The sequence below is a fragment of the Eptesicus fuscus genome, chromosome 17 (genome assembly GCF_027574615.1).
Source record: "Eptesicus fuscus isolate TK198812 chromosome 17, DD_ASM_mEF_20220401, whole genome shotgun sequence".
Lineage (NCBI taxonomy): Eukaryota > Metazoa > Chordata > Mammalia > Chiroptera > Vespertilionidae > Eptesicus > Eptesicus fuscus.
This window is the reverse complement of record NC_072489.1, coordinates 30,902,933-30,923,137: the sequence shown is the minus strand read 5'-3', so window position 1 is coordinate 30,923,137 and position 20,205 is coordinate 30,902,933. Positions and strand designations below refer to the sequence as shown.

The window sequence follows — 20,205 nt, the reverse complement described above, 5'->3', positions numbered from 1 at the left end:
CAACAGATGTCAAGACTATTATAATAGGAGAGAGAGATCAGACTCAATTCAACTCCAAATTCTGTTAACACAGGATTGATAGTCAAGAGCAGAGTTAGTAGGTCTGTGGATAGAAAATTACTTAATAGGTGACATCAAGGGTAGGAGGATTTTCAGATTCCACATAATAATCTAAAAATATATAGATAAAGCAATTAATAAAACCAAATATCCATTTATGAAAAAATATTCTCAATGAACTAGCAATACAAGGGAATATCTTCAACCTGATACAAAGCATCTACAATACAACCTACAGCTAGCATTATATGTAATTATGAGAGACTGAATGATTTTCCCTAAGATCAGGAACAAGAAAAGGATGATCTCACCACTTCTATTCAACCTTGTACTTGATGTTCTAGTCGGTGCAATAATACACATAAAGGAACAACAACAAAACCCATCAGATTGGAAAAGCATATGTAAAACTATACTTGCAGAAGAAATAATCATCTATGTGAAAAATACCAAGTGTAGATATTGCAGGGAAGGTGAAAGAGGGCATAAAGGGGATAAATGGTGATAGAAAAAAGAAAATACTATGGAATCTACAAGAATCTATGAGAACTAACACACAAATAACAAGGCTAAACAAAATCTATTGTCTTTTCATATACTAGTATTAGAAATGAACAATCCAAAAATAAAATCAATCCCATTCACAGCAGCATCAAAAATGATAAACTAGGAATAAATTTAATAGAAAATAACTGCAAAATCTACATCATTGTTGAAAGAAATTTAAGAATACAGACAGTCCTTGGGTTATGTCGGACTTGACGTACATCGATTCGTGGTTACGTCACCATATCCCATTCATTTATTAAAAAAAAGTTCCATCATTTCAATGTATGTACATATGTGCTTTAAGTTTTTTTTTTTTTATTTACTTACCACATGTAAAGGTCAGGAATTGTTATCTTTCTTTTAAATTTTGTTTTACTGTTTCACTTCATTACTGCTGTGTATGTGGTGAGTGACATAGGTGCTTATGTAGGTGGGTTCTGACTAAGGGCGAAAATCGCATTACATTGTGCCTAGGAATGGATCTCCGACATAACCCGAGGACCTACCGTTTGTGGAAAGGGTCCATATTCATGGATGGGCTCAATATTTTAAGTTATAAATTCTCCACTATATATTTGATTTGTAAATTCAATGTAACCCCTATCAAAATTCTATCAGGAGAAGAACATAGGTTCACAAAAGTTTTAGATATGACACCAAAAGTATAATCCTATGTAATAGAAGGCTAATATGCAAATCGACCGAATGGCAGAACAACTGGTCGCTATGACGTGCACTGACCACCAGGGAAGACACTCAATGCAGGAGCGGCCCCCTGGTGGTCAGTGCACTCCCACAGGGGGAGCACTGCTCAGCCAGAAGCTGGGCTCACAGCTGGCGAGTGAGCGCAGTGGCAGTGGCAGTGGCAGCAGCAGCAGCGCTAAGGACCCCTTGGGGGATGTCCACCTGTCAGCTTAGGCCCGCTCCCCGCCAGCAGATGGACATCCTCCAAGGGGTCCCAGACATGAATATCGTGCATGAATATTGTGCACTGGGCCTCTAGTAATTTATGAAAAGAAAGAAAATAATAAATTAATCTTTCTCAAAATTAAAATCTTATGCTCTTCAAAAAAACACAACTAAGAATATGAGAAACAAAACACATATCCTGTGAGAAAATATCTGCAAATCATATATCTAATAAGAGACTTGCATTCATAATTTATTAAAGAAAAATAATGACAAGTCAATATTAAGAAGACAAACAATACAGATAAAAATGGGCAGGAATTGGGACAGATATTTCACCAAAGATAGAGAAAGGGTTAATAAGAATATTAAAAAAATTGCAAAATCATTAGTCATTAGGAAAATGTGAGATAGATGGCTGATGCAATGCAATGATACCCAGAAGTTTGTATCAGTAAAAAATTTATACCTAGGGGGTAGTGTGTTGTTATAATGCCAGCCCAAACCCTGAGTCCCTAATGCATACTCTGGTAGTAGAAATGCATGATATGTGAGAAAAACCTGTCTTTTTGGGGAAAGTTAAAAAATAACACAGTGATATTAATTGAAGTGTGTTGTTCTACACATTTAATATCTCTGTCTCATCTCTCTGATATAGAAAAAGAATTTTAGACTCACTTTTACAGTTAAATAAAAATGAAACAAGTAGGCACTGATCTCTAGGACAGAAAGAGTATTTGGGAAGGCAACCTAAAACTCACAAACTAGGTAAGAACTATGGAGACAGATTTGCCAGAGGAAGAATTTCATTTGGAAAACTTACATACACAATTGAATGTCTCTATCAATACTTATAATAGGTTATAAGAGAGTGAAGGAATGAAATGATTCTTCAAATATTAAAGAATCACCAGACAATTTAGGCAAAGGTATGGCTGTTACTATATTTTGCAGAGGGGATTTCAACTCCTTACCATATAAAAGATATTCTGATCATTACCAGTGTCTTAGTGAAGTTCACTATTTTGCACTAGATATTATAGAAGTTGCTATAGCAAAACTTTTAAGGAAATGCTTCAGGAATATGTAGCAAGGGAGCAATGCATCTTGAGTGTCGATAATTAAGAAGTTATATCTAGAGACTGAACCCAAGACCACTCTTGTTGGTTAGGCAAATAGGGCAATGAATAATTTAGTCATCTCCAAATTTATGCTCTCTGGAGCTTTAATGTAAGTCTGTAATCCTTTGAAGCTAAAAACCGTATTAGGCTAACGGTTACCCCCTTCTGTTCAACATATCCTACATTAATCTAAGATGGTGAGCACCTCAGTAGAATAAGTGGTTGGTAAATTGTATATATTCCAGAAAATGGTATCAACACTGTTAACACTACCATCATCATTTTCTTATGGACGAATGAAAGTTTTTGTTGTTGTTTTTACTGGAGATGAATCTCTTTTATCTAGGAGTTCCACTTCCTTATAAAAAGTCAGAGAATAAAACATTAACAATAGGACTTTTTAAAGTATTTCTTTACAGTGCTTGAGAATTTGAAGTGTTTGTTTCTTTTCTGTGGCAACTTCATGATCCTTTTGTAGAGGTTCATTGAATCTCATTACTCAAACTCTGACACTGGAAACTGGAACCTTAATTGCTTTAATGCTATTGCATTCGCTCCTGCTCAACGTCTACCCTCATTACCTCAAACAAAGATTTTCTCAAAGTCGGCGGCTTCCATCAATTCCCATATCAAAGGCTTTAACACATCGATTTAAGGATCTAGTAGGAATTACTTCTGTTGAATACAATGCCAAATTTAAGTTATTCTGCTATGCAGGATATTTCTTCTTTAATTATTTTATACATAAACTGATACATAATTCAGACCTTAATTTGTGCCAGACACTGGGCTCTGAAAAATGCAGAGTGTGCAGAAAATAGAGACAGAATAATTTCTGTCCAACAGCTTGTAGTCTAGAAGAGGAGACACATCTGTAACAGATGTGCTAGTAGAGAAGGATAAAAAATTACAAAGGACAGAAAAGCCTGTAATTCTGTAAAGCCTTAGCGCCTCACAGAATTATCATGCCTTTGGTTCCATTACATCATTTCATCCAGCAACATCATATAACCTTCTCTTGTCTGTCTAAAACATCCATGCAGATTCATGTAGTTGTAATCAACAATGAAGCATTCCCCAAAATACTGTTCTAACACATATTCCCCCTGACTCACTTTTAATGAACTACCATAATATTTTAGTATGTTCCATTTAATTTAAAATTCAACAATGGTTGTGTTATTTTCTGATTATTTCACTGCGAATAATACTTATCTCTTACAAAATATATGAAACTGTGAGAATTTTGACTATGTGTTATTCATCCTATGTATTTTTCTGATCATATAGTTTAGTACTAAGCACATTAAAATCTATACAGAAAAAAAATGTGTGTGTATATATAAATATGTCTCCCCTAAAAATGTATACACGCTTTTTTTCTGATAGTTCAGTTGATATTTCTTTCTTTTCAGATTTAACCCATTGGAAGTAATAATTATTCATAATGTAAATAAAATTTTTTGTGGTACCCTGCATATATGGATCTGATATATGTATTAGGACTTGCCAGATGTTTTTGTTTGAGTCCTTTGCCAAACTTAATAAGGAAGTTTAGTAGGTTTTAAAGAATTCCTTACTGCTCTATTTAGTACACTGATTTTTTGTAAGATAATCTGTATTTGAAACATTTCATTATCTAAGTATCTTTTATACAGATGACTATGCTTTGACATTGAACATACTTTACTATAAAAGGGAGTTGAGAGGGAAAGAGCTTTTTTGGAAACAACAGCTGACAAAACCTAAAATACTTTGGTGATATATAATAAAGGAAAAATATATTGTACATTTTGTATATTATAATGTATTATCAAATTTCAAGTCAGTTTCCAGTAACCAGCAATATCTAGAACTATAATAATGAGAAAATAATTTTTGACATTAAAAATGCACAACTTATATGATTTTAAAAACCACATACAATTAAATTGAAGCTTCATAACAAGTGCAGGCGTTAATTATTAAAATTGTACCATGAATAGTTTTCACTACGATAACCCAGAAGCATGCTGTATAAATATAAAATAATTTAATTGCATTTACAAATGCATGTTCTCTGAAAAGCTGTGCTTCTAAATATATCAGAGAAAGGGGATGATGACTGAAAAATAATATAAAAGCCAGATGTGAAAATTCCTTTTTTACTTATACATATTGAAAATGCAGATGTTTGTGATTACTGTATTAATATCATTAATATTATTCCTAAGTTTATCTAATGGAAAAGCTTAATCTACAGACCATATCTCTTTAGATTTTTGAGAAATCCTTAGATGTTAAAATTTTCATAATGTTTAATTGGAGGAGGTGAGTCTTATTTGTCATGTGTGATAAAACTGAATTAATATAACTTTCTTCCTTATTACAATAGTAGTTATTAAAGGCAGAAATAAATGTTAGTAGTTACTTGAATACCTATGATTTGGCACAGTGCCCCAAAATTCTGACACTTGACACACACTCGTTTTCAAATAAATGTGCTAATTATTCAACGTTGCCTCTCCAAAAGCATATGTAATTAATTTCTCAGATATGTTTTCAGTGAGACTATTTAGCCTCTCAAGAGCCTTCATTGGAAAGATTCTCCCAGATAATCAAGGTTGGAAGTGCTGTTCTAAGGATTCAATATACACCTGCAGTCCAGTGGATTACTTTTTTAAAATGCACTAACTTGATATTTTTTGTAATTCCCAACACTCATATAGAAATTACATTAACACTTCCTTAACCTACATCTATCATTTCCTTATCTATTCATTAATTAAACAAAAATTTATTAAATTGCTATGCAAAGTGTTAAGTACACAATAGTAGTGAAAAAGGAAAGAAACTAAGGAGAGAAACTGACCAAGTTGGTTAAAATTATAAATTTTAAATGTGCCCACGAGGAAAAAATGAGGATGCTTTGGGATAATAAAGAGCAAAACTCATCAAAAGAGTTATAGAAGGCTTCTTTGAGGAAGCGGCATTTAAATTGAGATCCAGTGATGAAAAGCATATGAGTAGGAGTCCTCTAGTTAGAGTGGGAGCATTATAAAGTAATTGGGGAACAAATTAGTAGTTACAAAATAGTCACGGGGATGTAAAGTCCATAGAGAATATAGTCAATAATACTGTAAAAAATACATATGGTGTCAAGTGGTTACTTGAAATATTGGGGGGAATCACTTTGTAAAGAAGAAGACTTGACTTTGGGTGGAGAGTAACCAGGAGATTGGTTATGCAGGTTTCTATAGAGTTTATTCTTATATTAGTGGAAAATCATTGAAGGGATCAAGCAGGAGAATTATTGATTTGCTTTCAAACTTTAAATAATACTGTGGCACTGAATGGAGAAGGAGGAGAGAGGAGACGTAAATGAAGCCCAAAGAAGGGCATTACACTGATCCAAGTAAAAGCTGACAGTGGCTCTCACTAGGATAGTGGCATCGGGAAGAGCATCGAGTAGGTTTATACAATAAGTATATGAGGAAAAATTGGTAACACTTGCTACCTGATTCTGAGGTGGAAATAAATAGAAATGGCAAGGATATCCCATGCTAAAACAAAAATATGATCTCAATTACCTAGAGCCGTGGTTGGCAAACTGCGGCTCGCGAGCCACATGCGGCTCTTTGGCCCCTTGAGTGTGGCTCTTCCACAAAATACCACGGCCTGGGCGAGTCTATTTTGAAGAAGTGGTGTTAGAAAAAGTTTAAGTTTAGAAAATTTGGCTCTCGAAAGAAATTTCAATCGTTGTACTGTTGATATTTGTCTCTGTTGACTAATGAGTTTGCCGACCACTGACCTAGAGGTATGTAGCAGGAGGTGAGATACTCATATTTGAACTATTACCTAGATAGTCTTAACTGTATGCATCTCTATGGGTATACTTTCTTCGGTAGGTTTTCCAGAAAAATGCGGAGCTGTTTCGACTCACGTTTCAGAATAATCATTTGTAGCAGTGTGGTACTGAATACGCAGAAATAATGTTGTCAGTCAGTCTACTGTAGTAGCCTAATTTACAGCAGTGCAAGGAATGGTAAAGGAAATAACAGATACATTTTGAAATAGCAGTTTCAGAAACTGCACTATCAGCTGGATGTATGCAGATGAAGGAGGAAAATAAGAAGCATGATTCTGAGGTTACAAGCCTAAAGCCTGTATAGCCTAAGATTAATTGGGCCCTCATAATACAGCTGCCTCCAAAGAAAACAGGACATGTGCAGGTGAGTCTCTGTGTATGTCTGTATCTGTGTGTTTCTGTGTTAGAAGATAATGAATGGAATAATTAATTTATCTTGGAATATATACAGTTTAAAGCACCTGTCAAAAATCCACATGTCCAACAGATACTGTAATGTCAGCATGACGCTCAGATCATCACAGGGCATTCAACTTTGGGAGATATAAGAATACATAGAGGTGATGATTAAAAATTTGGGAACGAATAAAATGAAGAGGAACTCCATATTGATTTTTGGAGAATGTTAATATTTAAAGTGTGAGAACTTAACAAAGAGCCAGCAACAAAGTCCTTCAGTCAACAGAAAGGTTTCCATAGAAGGGTAAAGTTGAGTTTTACATAGATTAGGGACTGGGAAATGCTTGTGTGTTTGACTATTAGAGATAGACTTAATTAGATCTATGATTTCATATGATTTTAATGGTATGATGTTAGTAAAGGAGAGATTATATACATATACATATATACATATGTAATAAATTAATAAATAATAAATTAATACAGTTTTATAAATTGATCAATCAGTCCAAGAGCCTGAAAACATCATAGTGGATTATCACAGTGGAATAGCAGCAAGAAGATTTATCTGAGAGGAGTGCTTTGACCTGGGCCTGGGAAGATTTAAGGATGTTTATAGGCCAAAGGGGAAAGAATCAGTAGAAAAAAGCTTATTGTAGTGGAAAAAAAAAGGAAAGAGATGGAATAATTAGTGGAGTATGGGGTGAAGGTGAGGGGAAGATGTGTACTTTAAAGCAGTGGATAGGAGTCTGAAGTATGAGAGAAGAAAATAAAAATTGAAGAGTAAAAGAATGGAAAGGAGTAGGGTGATAATCAGCTCCATCTACGACTCCATCTTAATGAATTAATCATTCCAATTTTCTCAGGTTTATGTCAATTTTTCTCAAAACTGGCTGCATATAAGAGCTGCTTTGTTTTAGTAAATATAATCTCTCCAAATGACTCTACTATGAATGCTCAGATCATTTAAATAAAAATATTTCATGGAAGAGTCTGGCATCAATATTTCTAAAAGTTCCTCAGGAAGAATTCTAGTCTTCAATTAAGAACCATTGATTTAAGAGAATTGTAAAAGTTTAGGAATAGCATCTATGGAGTATGGACTGGATAGTTGACTATTATTATTCTACAGAGTAGGGACTGGATAGTTTACTGCTATATTAAAATCTGTATCTTTCAAATATTAAAATTATATATCAAAATCTGTATCTTTAGTATAGAGTTTAAAAAAATTTTTTTTGAGCATTTGGTTTTTCAAGAAAAGTAGTAATGTGTGAAATGAGACCTTAAGACAATAGAGCATGATGTCCATTAGTGTCAACCTGTAAGATTTCACTGATGGACTACAAAATGGTATTTTAACCAGCATAAGATATTCTGCATAAACTGGAAAAAAATCATTCCCACACGTAGTAGTGATTTTCTCCTGCACACAAGATGTGCTAATAATCTGATTATTCTTCATTTCCAGTTATGAAAGATGCCAATGCTGTTTTAGGACAGTGCTCCTGTAAGTGTGGTTCATGAGCTATATATAGAAACACTGTTTCTCTTTACAATAACTAAGTATAAGAGATATAAAGTTAGAAGACCAATTTATAACTGAGAACATTTAACAAGCACCTAGCTACTTCCTGTCCACTTCTTGTAGACCAGGAGAGCTACCTAATAAGAAGATAGTGGATTCAAATAGTTATTTACTTATATCAGGCCAAAAGAGTCTCATGTCTACATTGAAAATGATAGATTAAAAATGACCTGATTATAATACTTAAAACCTATTATCCAAGACTCTCTTTGTTGGAGAGTTCTCATTGTCACCTTTGTTTCTAAATTTTACTTTTTTTGACATCATATTACTAACCAAAGAGTAAACTAAATGTTCTTCTATTGGGTTAATGGGGAAAGGCAGTGTTGATGATGGGTTAGGGGTAGGGGGAGCCTAAGAGCCTAGTTTGTGACTCTTTAAAAGGCATTTGCACATAACAGTTCTGCATCATTTTAGTTTGTTTTATGTTTTTTTTTCTCTCAATGAGAAAACTTTTTTCCTATTATTTTAAGGCCCTTATAGGATGTTTTATAGCTATACCACTCTTTTATAACATATCAGAAATAATATTAAAAATACTAATTATAAAGCTTCATTTCTTGACATTAAATTTTTAAAAATCAAAAGTATATTGACACAAACAAAAATCTATCTTCATAATCTGTATAGTTCAGGAAAATATATAAAATCATCTTTTAAGGCAAGATTGTTTTATAAAGTGATACAAAAGGGAAATTAACTTTTTGTAGTCTGCAAATGGCAGAAATAAGCTTTTGATCCACTAAAGCAAACGTTTTTTAGATACATTTCTACCACATAATTCTATTGTTTTCTTAGTTATAGTATCCAGTGCCCTGCTGGTGGTTTATCTGGATAAACTTTTATTTCTAATTATGTTATTATAGAGACTAGTGGCCCAAAATTCATTCACTGGAGGCAGAGGTCCCTCAGCCCGGCCTGCACCCTCTCGCAGTCCGGGATCCCTTGGGGGATGTCCACCTGTTGGCTTAGGTCCAATCCCCCCAGCCTAAGCCAGGGGATTGGGCCTAAGTCAGCAGTCAGACATCCCTCTCGCAGTCTGGGACCCCAGGCTTCCTTGCTGCCTGCCTGTAGCAGAGGCGGGAGAGGCTCCTACCACTGCCACTGCACTCACCAGCCATGAGCCCGTCTTCTGGCTGAGTGGTGCTCCCCTTGTGGGAGCACACTGACCACCAGGGGGCAGCTCCTGCATTGAGCATCTGCTCCTGGTGGTCAGTGTGTTTCATAGTGACCTGACCAGTCGTTTTGCCTGTTGTTCCGCAGTTTGGTCAATTTGCATATTAGGGTTTTATTATATAGGAAGGATGAGAATCAGGTCTAATTAAATTAAGAACATGACAATAATTGGCATTCCTTTTATCTGTGTAAACTATAATTTTGTTTCCTATGAGAGAGTGCCTCAGTAAAGAGAAATGTATTTTTCTGAGTCAATCAATGACTAGAAATACTGTAGTCCCCCTTTATCTGTGATGGATATGTTATAAGAACCCCAGCAGATGCCTGAAACCTCAGAGAATATGAAACTCTAATCAACTTCCTCAACTCTACTGGAAATGTGGCAGCAGCTTCTTCATCCTCACACACAGCCTCCCAGTAAGTTTTATATTTTTTCAGTCCAAAGTCATTCTATGTAACCATTACTTACTGGCAGGAAATGTATCATTTCTTGCTGAAGTCCTTGGATAGGCTCAAGGCTTTCTGGCACAGCATGTTGCCATTAATCGAAAAAATGTTTTCTTTTCATGTCTACCAGCCACAATTTTATGCTTTTTTTCATCCTAAGTACTTATCACACACTGTGTCCATAACTTTTGAAGTCTGAGGTGTGGCAATAAAACTAGTGAGAATTTCTTTTTCTTTTTTCACAAGTTCACAGCTAGAAGATTCATTCCTACCTAGACTTCAGCAATCTGACTGTGATTTTTTTTTTTTTTCTTACTAAGTCAAGAACTTTCACCTTTTCTGGAAAAGCAGCACTGTATGGCTGCTTCATTGGCATATTCAAATTACCCTTTGCATATTGGGTATATTCAAATTACCCTTTTTGAGTGAATTTATTGAGTTACATTGGTTAATATGCCCATGAACGTAACTACTTGACATATACCCTCAAATTATATGGGTAGTTACCTGTATGACACTATCCCCAGGGCTCATGTCTGTATAAACGTAGACATTATAGGATATTTCAGGGAAGGTTGGAGTGTTATCATTTGCATCCAGCACCCGAATATTGACAACAACTGGCTGGCTTTCTTGCACACCATCAAAGGCCGTCATCTTTGGGGTAGAAAAATACAATTAATAGAGACGTCAGGCAAGCATAAGCAGTTCAGAATTCATTCTTATAAAGTTTTCTATATGTAATTTACACAGTTAAAAGGACACTAATATGTTCTGTCAATAAAAGAAGTAAAGCTATAATGGTATATATAATTAAAATGTTTTAATGTGCTCAGAAGCAATTATAGGAGATTCTGTTTTAATTTCAATGCATTCAATGCCAAGCACCTTTTAAATAAGCCAATATGTAAAATGTTGTAGAGGCCTGAAGTGGGCCAATAACATTGCTGATTCGTAGGAGTTAACTACTATTTAATTTTTATGAAATTGATCAGAAATTTTTCTCCATTCTTACATATTTTGTATACAATTCAATAGTTGCTGTTAAAGCCAAAATGCTGATTATAAGTCAAGAAAGTAGGTGCCCTAGATTTGTAGAATCTCTTCACAAAATGACAATTTTTGAAGGACACATTGACATTAGTTAATAGTAATATCTTAATTACATTATTAACACTTTAAGAAGGTTTGATAAAAAAAAATAGTGCTGCAACACTATGGTCCTTGTTCTGAATGACTTCTGAAATCCACTCTGTATCAAAGTTTTAACGGTCAGTTTGGGTTTTCTGGAAGCTCTAGTTTAAGGTTTTCTGCTGTGTCAACTTCTCCAGAAAGAACTCTAAAAGTCCCCAAACCAGTACTTTGCTATCAGACCATTTTCCTCTGACAGCTTAACAAAATCTAGTTCAGAAATTTGGATTCACAGCTTCAATAAGCTTTCCTTTTCTTGATTAACCTAACCTACGATTTCTCCATCTCAGTAGTACTGTTATTTTGAATCAGATAATTCTTTGTTGGGGGGTTGGAGAATCCGAAATGCGATGGGGAGGTAGGTGCAAGGATTATCTCCAGTTGAGATCCACTGGCCTAAACCTATGGCAAAATTAAAAATGCAAGAGCAAAAAATAATAGCGATAAAATAAAGTTTAGGAAATAATTCCTTACATTGTGGATTATGGTTTATACTATCTCAATTGAAGTCAATCCTAAGGGTATGATGAAGGAAATGCCTATATTTTTGTTTTCATTTCGAAAATTAAAAATGTTTGGAAAGAATGGTCATATAAGCTAAATAAACTTATAAACAGAAAGAAGAAATGTCCATGTGAAGTATGATATTCCCTATGGCATTACATAAAGACATTATAGATTTTTCTCTCAGATAACTGACCTGTCAGCTTTACACAGACATTGCGTTCTGTTACATATGCATCTATACAAAAGTCTCTTTACCGAGAAGATGTAAGTGTCCTGTTCTTCCCTGTCCACTGGCTGCAGTAAGGTGAGGAAGCGGGTGATTCCAGTCGGTGTGATGGTGAACACTGAGGTGTAATCATTCAGGAAAAGGTGAAGCTCTGGGTCTTTCGTCTTTGGGGGGAAAAAAGTCATTATTTAAACTGTTGACCAATTGATACAGCTATTAATTCATTACCTGAAATATAATTTTTCAAGTTTATTATAAAATAAGCATAACCATCTTGAGGATTTCTAAAGAAAAAAGAGATTTCACTGAATATTCACTCATCATTAAGCTAAAAAGTCCAAAAGACAATGATTAATTTTGTGGAAAAGAAAGTAATAAAATAAGTACTAGTAAAATTAATGTGAATAAAAAGGAAAATTGTAAAAAGAAGGATAAAGTAGAAAACAATCCAATTAAATATAGTCTTATTGCTAATTTAATGTTAATATTTTCCAGAACTTCACTGGGCTCAAAAAAAAAAAAAAGAAAAAAAAGAAAAATGGAGCAGTGTTTTAGTTGTACATATGCACATAAGCATATGTAATCTGCACATATGCATATTATTATACTGTTCCTATATTTAATGTAAAATAAAATTAGTTATGTATAATTTATTATCTATAAATATCATGCTTGTTCTATTTAATGCTGCAAGGATTCTCCAAGGGGAAAACATGCTTATTGTAATTAACATATTTCAGATGATTAGAATTGAAAATATATGAATTTACAGCATGTGTCTGATAAAAGAGTCTAGGAAAAAATAACTACATAAAGAGGAAGTGATTGCAAAAGTTCAGAAGGGAGATCATTAACTACCAGTAAGAATTGAAAACCCTTCACAATCATATTGCCATCACTGAAATGCAAGGCATTAAGGTATGCAGTGCAGAGCAAGAACAGAGATGTGAAGTAGGAGGTTTGTATTGGTGTCTGCATAGTGGAATAGGAGGGCAGGTGGGCAGGTAAAAGGGAAATGCTGTGAGAGTGGGCTTATCAAGAAGCCTATAAAAACAGCAAAAAGGGATGATGCAGGAAGGTAAGGTGTTTATATAGAGTATGGCAACTTTTAAAATATTATGCATAGTATAATGTGAAATCTAATTTAATATCATAGCTTCTGTTAGAAAATTTGTTAGATATATTAATTAAAATACCCTATATTTTAAGCATTTTTAAATGTGAGATATTATGATAAGGCAATACTGCAATGAGTGTTGAGTTGTGAACCAGTGTATATGTATAAGACTAGTGCAATATGGTGTGTGAAAATAAGACTGCGCATTGTACTGATTTTATGAAAGCCACAGAGTTTCTTTGTCAAATGCTCCCCATTTGAAGATGAAATAAACACCAGGACTCCATAAACAGACTCTCTCATAATTGATAACCAGAAACATTCAAGACTTTTGATAATTTAATTGTCTCAATTTCTTGGATCCTTTTATAATACTAGCTAGAGACTATAATAGCATTTCCCAGAACTGTAGCTTACTTGTTTTATGTAGAGAACTATTGTAAAAGGTATATTTAGTACATAACAATCTATTCTGCATTGTTCATCTCTGATTAAAATATAGCTTTTGATATTTATGAATATTTAAAATAGTAACTTTTTTGTATCTATGTATTGCGTATATAGATGGCATTGGTGAATATCTGTGCATTTCTTTAAGTACAAAACTTAAGAAGGCAGATTGGGAAATGTTCAGCCAATTATCACTCAAATTTAATATTTTAGATTTATTTGTAACGGTAATGCTAGTTTAAGTTATGGCATGTTATGAGTGTAAATTGACAGATAATGCTCTGGCTTAATATTCTGATGGGGACAGTGAATTTTATGCAGTCCTGTGTCTATTAATTTATTTAAAATAAATATTAATTTTCTAAATCAGTATATGCACAGAAGGCTAATTAATAAATGTTCTTTTTCCCCCTGACATAAGATAATACTATTTTACTCTAAAGTATACATTCAATATACACTAAAAGTATGACATATTACTTCAGTGGTTTGTGTATTATTTTCTGTAGGGTAAAAAAACTCATATTCTCTCACAGCACAAAAAAAATAGATGAAAAAGCAAACATATCTACATTTCAAATATAAACAAATATATGAGTGTAGAAAATTTTAAATTTAGTCATATAGAGTAGAAGACGTATGTTCAAATATGGAAAGACCATTGCATTTGAAATCAATGGGCACCAAAATATATCACATACACACACAAGATTATATGCATCCTCATATATATGCACATGCAACACAAAAACATATATATGTATATACACATGCATACTTATGTACACACATAAGTTACAAAGCATAATATACAAAAATTACAAAACATTTATTTCATCTGCCAATTCAAATCAGTTGATAGTAATTTTCTAAAGTTCCTTGTTGAAAAGGGTTTGACCCTAACCTTACAACATTTCAGAAAGAATGCAGTGATGAATTATCAAGGTTTGTCATAGACTAAAAGATCATTTAATAATTAAATAATCTTTAAGTCACTTGCAATTTGGATTCTACACAATTTCATAGTACTATAACTATAATATAATGTAAATATACTTAATTTAAACCTATATGCATATATATTTAAAGTAGTTATAGACATTTTTGTAGGTGATAACAAGTAATTGCCTACTTGTTTTAACTGAACAGGAAAAGAACAAGAAATCCAACCACAGCAATTAACAAAAGAACAAACACAAAATCAACACCTAGTACCTACAGGAACTCCACCAGGTGGAACCTATGTACAAATTAAATATGAAATAAAAAATGTAAATATAAATGACCACAAACCGAGATATGGCATACAGGAGTACACTAATAAAACAAACAAACAAACAAATAAAACACCTTTTCTAGTTAGTACATTTAAAGTAACAACTTTTTCCAAGAAATATTTTATTCCTTAGTTCTGAAAAAAAAACCAATATAACATACATGATAGCATAGTAATATTTATAAAACATATGAGTACATTATATCTTTAACACTGTAGTGTATTAGATTTCAAAGAAACTTTTATTTTGAAATAACACTATATATAGGGATGTGAATTGACATGAAATTATAAGTGAATCTACAAGTGTAACCTCTTTTTATTACTATTCCCTGTTATTTTTTTATAACCAAAATTAAATAATCAACTTTCAATGGTTCTGCCACTGGAAACTTGGTGGTCTCAGACATGACTTAAAAATCGTGTGCATTACCGTTATACCTATATTCTAGACTATTTTAAAAGTGTGAAGAGTACTTAAAATATTTAATTATGATTCTTTTATCTGTACATGTTTATATGTCTAATATCTGTAGAAAAGAAGCATTAGTAAAAACATTTTGTTCACTTTTTTTCAGTTTCACGGTGACCCTTCTGACTCAAAATATATGCTGTGAATAACTCAACTCATCAATCTCTGTAACTGTTTCTTAAAACTGTGTCTTACTTTCCACACATTTGAAGAAGGAACTCCACTTAATTTTTGGAAAAATACATCCAAGTCTGTGCTTGGCATTTGCCTTTAGGCATGGCTGCTCTTGAGCAATTTAGGAGAGCCGACTCCTGCTGTGAGGACTTCTCTTTTCATGTCTGATGCTTATTCTCCATTTCCACTGCTGACACCTCTATGAGATGAACTGTCTCTGTCTGTATCCTTAAACTTTTATCCCGATTTTGATTAATTTCACTAATTCTGACTCAAAATCAGCAAGACTTTACCATAGAGTAAAATTCTTGCCTGTGAGTGAAAAAGGCCTTGAAGTTTTATTTTGTTAATTGAGATCATTAACCTCATACTGACTATATTTTATTTTAAGATTTAGAGACTGTTTGACCTGGAAAAAGAAATGGTTCGGAAGGGCATACACCCATCTTCAAACACATTAATGACCATTTTGTAGATTTATTCTGTGTGCTGACAAATGGAAGAGATAAGGAATAATGGAAGAGTTACAAAAAGGTTGGTTTTAACTCTATATAAAGAGCTTTCTAAGAATTAGTTGCCCAACCAAGGAATGGGCCATATTGTGAAACAGTTAATTCTATATAATTAGAAATTTTGATGTATATGTTAGTTATTCTCATTCTATAAGCTTATTTAAATTATAAATATAAAGACACTATATAGGATATTTTAAAAATCTTTGTCACTTTGGATTAGATATACTTGCTTACTTTCTGGGCACATAATGACAAGTATTCACTGTAGGTGATTTTAGATAAAAGATGGGCTTAAATAATAAACAAGTGGCCAGACACACATTATTTAATTACTTGACACTTTTACACAACATATTAATCATGCTATTGTCCCTATGCATGGCAGCACATAAGGAAAATTTTCTCTCCAAGCTCACCTCGACCAGCCCCAAATGAAGGAACAGGTCAAGAAAGCAGTGGTTGCTACCATATACCTTTAGGATCACAGGTGATTGGCTAAAATGGGGGCAATTGGTGATCATGAGTCTCACAGTATCACACAGCTATTACAGTAAAACCAGAAATCAGACCCAGGGCTGACTAACTCGAGAATACAAACTCCTAAGGACCACAACATGCTGTCCCACCGCTTGGAAACAGCTCAGAGGAGTTAACAACTTAACTGGCATTAAATCCAGCAGAATTCTAAGTGCTGTTTTCTAAAGGTTTTAGACCCAGGAGTTTCCCCCACCCCCACCTCAGCCACACCTTGCTTTTCTTTACAATGTCCCTTAGAGCACAATTTTAATTTTTTTTTTCTAGAAGGAGAAAATAAATCTGAAAGTGTCCTCTTTGTTACTAAACTGATAAAAAAAAAGCTCCATGTAATGAGATTTCAGGGACAGTCAAGACCTGTCCTGTCCAATAGCAGAGCCACAGAACATTTTCATCATCACAAAGGTTCTATTGGACAACGCAACTGGAGAGGGATAAAGTGCCGACCAGGACTTTTTGAGTTGTAAGTGACAAATCAAATGTACAATATGTCTAAAAAAAAGACACACTGGAAAATGCTGTAGTAGTCACATAATCAAAGGAAAATCTTTAGGATTAGTATAGCTTTGGGGAAATGATAACCTAAAAACAAACACACACAAAAAAACAGAAACCCAATAGGACTCTGTCTGTCAGGCTTCATTCTTTCTCAGTGATAATAGATTTTCTCTATGATGTCAGCAAGCATGGCTCCAATGGCTTCAGGTTCATTCTCACTTCTTTTTAAAAAAATATATTTTATTGATTCTTTACAGAGAGGAAGGGAGAGGGATAGAGAGTTATAAACATCGATGGGAGAGAAACATTGATCAGCTGCCTCCTGCACAATCCCGCAACCAAGGTACATGGGGATGTGCCCGCAACCAAGGTACATGCCCTTGACCAGAATCAAACCTGGGACCTTTGAGTCCACAGGCTGACGCTCTATCCACTGAGCCAAACCGGCTAGGGCTCTTTTGCACTTCTTTAATGCTAAAGTCTTCCAGATTCTCCTCCCTTTTTTTTTTTTTTTTTGTAGTCTTTCATTTCTTGGGAGGACTCTGACTGGCATGGTATAGATTTCCTGTCCACCATTCAAAGCAATTACTCTGTCTAAAGAGGCAAAATACTATGATCTACCCAGTTAGGACCATTTACCACTTATGTGGCTAGTATCAGTACCAGAAAAACAGAAGGCAATGATGAGTGGAGTGGAGTGGAGTTAGCATCACAGTTACTGACAGAAGTGTAAGCAAGTGAGCTGCCTCAAACGCTTTTTTTAAAAAAATAACATACTATCAGAAAAGTCCCCCAAATCCCATCCCAGAGCTGCCAGCATGATTTTTTTCATACTTATTGCATAATGCCATTATTTTTCCCTAACAGCAATTATGTAAACTGTTTTAACCCATATGAATAGATAAGTGTGCCCTGATAATTTAGCAAACTACTAAAAAAACATTCATTTTCTTCCTTATACTGAATATCTGTAAACTGAGAAAAAAACAGCTGCTGAATTAAACATACCTGTTAAATCTTATCTTTGATATAGAATTAAATGACAATAATAAGACTCTCATTTATATTTTTTCTCTATCCTATAGCTCATATAACCAGGTTTTTATAACATTTCTTATTGACATAAGTATAACAAGAGACATGTTAACAAAATGAGCAAAATTTATATTTAACTTACATCTTCTATGTCCTTGTCTAGAACCACAATCCTTAGAGGGGTGGTCAAATTTACACTGTCAGAAATAGTTGATCCCACGGGGGCAGATTCTAGGATGTAGCCTTGATAACTGGGCATCGTGAAATACGGGCTCTGATTGTTTTCATCCAGTATTTCTATATGTAGACTGGCAAAGGCAGGGAGGGGATGACCATTGTCCTGTTCAGCCTAGAAAAGAATAAAAACAAGTTTAAAAATTCTAAGTTATGGGGTCCTTCTGAATGTCATTTTTCATATCATATATGGGGAATCGCTTTTGAACTGGTATCATTATAGAAAGAAGCAATGCTTTAAAAGTAAGAGGGACTTAGAAAACATGAATGAGGAAATGGTTTCATCAATTTTTTGATCTTTTGTCATCAAAATCACTGTATATTTTTAAAGATAATAACAATAAGCATTGCAATAAATTATTGTAGCTGTCACAACATAATGTTAGGAGATAACTGCTTACATGGACTTAGACATAAAATTGAGAAGTGAAGATATTTCAGTAAATTGCTGATGAAATATTTAAATAAAAGACAAAAGATGATTCATTACTCAAAGTATGATACTTATTTTTATCTCTTCCATGTCTTCTCATTCCACACTAATAATTAAGTCCCCAAATAATTCATAATTCTATATAAAATTAATATATTTAGGCCTTATTTGAGCTCTCAAAAGGATCACATAAGGAACAGAGATAAAATATTTTAATACCTGTAGAATTTCAAATATATTTAACTAGGAATGTTATTCAAGTTAAATTAATATTATGTATTAGAAATATGTTTTCTTGTATTTTTTTCTGTTTAGTTTTTTTCTTTAAATAATGACAATTTATATTTCTAATAAATTTTCCTAGGAAATCTCCATATGGTCATGCTGTGAGTGGGAAACACCAACCTTTGCTATTCTTTAAAAAAAAAAAAAGTATATTACTATACAGCAATCCAAAGTTTTTTTTTAAAGAGAAGATTTCATCACAATTGATTTCAAACTTTAGGAGAAATCATTGACATAATTCAATAGTATGCAAATTTACTAAAATAGATTCAAAGTATTTTTCATAAACTTTTATTGCTGTTTTCCCAATTGTTGCAATAGCTACATTTTGAAATCGACTCAATGTAAAAGTTAAATCCTTTATATTAAATCCTGGAGTGCTTTCCTAGGTTAAATAGTGACATTTTTGGTCATAGAAGTTTATAAGTAGCTCAGGTAGATATCTCTGATTATTCAATCCAGAGCCAAGAGCAAGGTCTCCAGAAGATAATTTTGTATTTTCTTCTCATTGAAATTTAGCATTTTTCTTTTTAAAAAAATACATTTTATTGATTTTTTACAGAGAGGAAGGGAGAGAGATAGAGAGTTAGAAACATTGATGAGAGAGAAACAACGATCAGCTGCCTCTTGCACAACTCCTACTGGGGATGTGCCCGCAACCAAGGTACATGCCCTTGACTGGAATCGAACCTGGGATCCTTTAGTCTGCAGGCTGATGCTCTATCCACTGAGCCAAACTGGTTAGGGTGCAATTTAGCATTTTCATCACTCAAGAGGGTAGGTAACAATCATAGTGGTGTTTGAAAGTACTGGTGACTTTGCAACAAAAAAAATCACATTATCACTTCACATTATTTTGAGTATTGAAATATAAATTTATGCATATAATAATATGAAGTTATGGTAATTATTAAACCCATTGTGAAATCCTATCTAATAAAAGAGTAATAGGCAAATTGACTGCACCTCCACTACACCCACAAGCCTTGCCCACCAGCCAGTCAGGAGCAAATATGCAAATAAACCCAACCAAGATGGCTGTGGCCACGGAAAGCAGGAGAGAGGTTTGGGTTTCCCTGGCAATGGAGGAAGCCAAGCTTTCCGCCTGCCCTTGCTGGCCCAGGCATCCACTCAATGCTACAAAGTTTCAATGATAGAAAAT

The 20,205-nt window shown here is 33.8% G+C and overlaps 1 protein-coding gene across 15 annotated transcripts in view; it reads right to left on the bottom strand.

Moving 5' to 3' along the window:
• PCDH15 (protocadherin related 15) overlaps positions 1-20,205 on the bottom strand; it is a 590,647-nt gene that overhangs the window by 268,212 nt on the left and 302,230 nt on the right. For 14 of the 15 annotated variants that reach the window (XM_054728735.1, XM_054728734.1, XM_054728732.1 and 11 more), the window contains 3 exons: positions 18,234-18,440; positions 12,050-12,184; positions 10,604-10,753 (listed from right to left, as the gene is read on the bottom strand). In XM_054728735.1, coding sequence (XP_054584710.1) covers positions 10,604-10,753; positions 12,050-12,184; positions 18,234-18,440 — 492 coding nt within the window. Of the gene's footprint in view, positions 1-10,603; positions 10,754-12,049; positions 12,185-14,806; positions 14,828-18,233; positions 18,441-20,205 lie in introns of all 15 variants that reach the window. The other variant, XM_054728731.1, reaches the window with a different exon arrangement.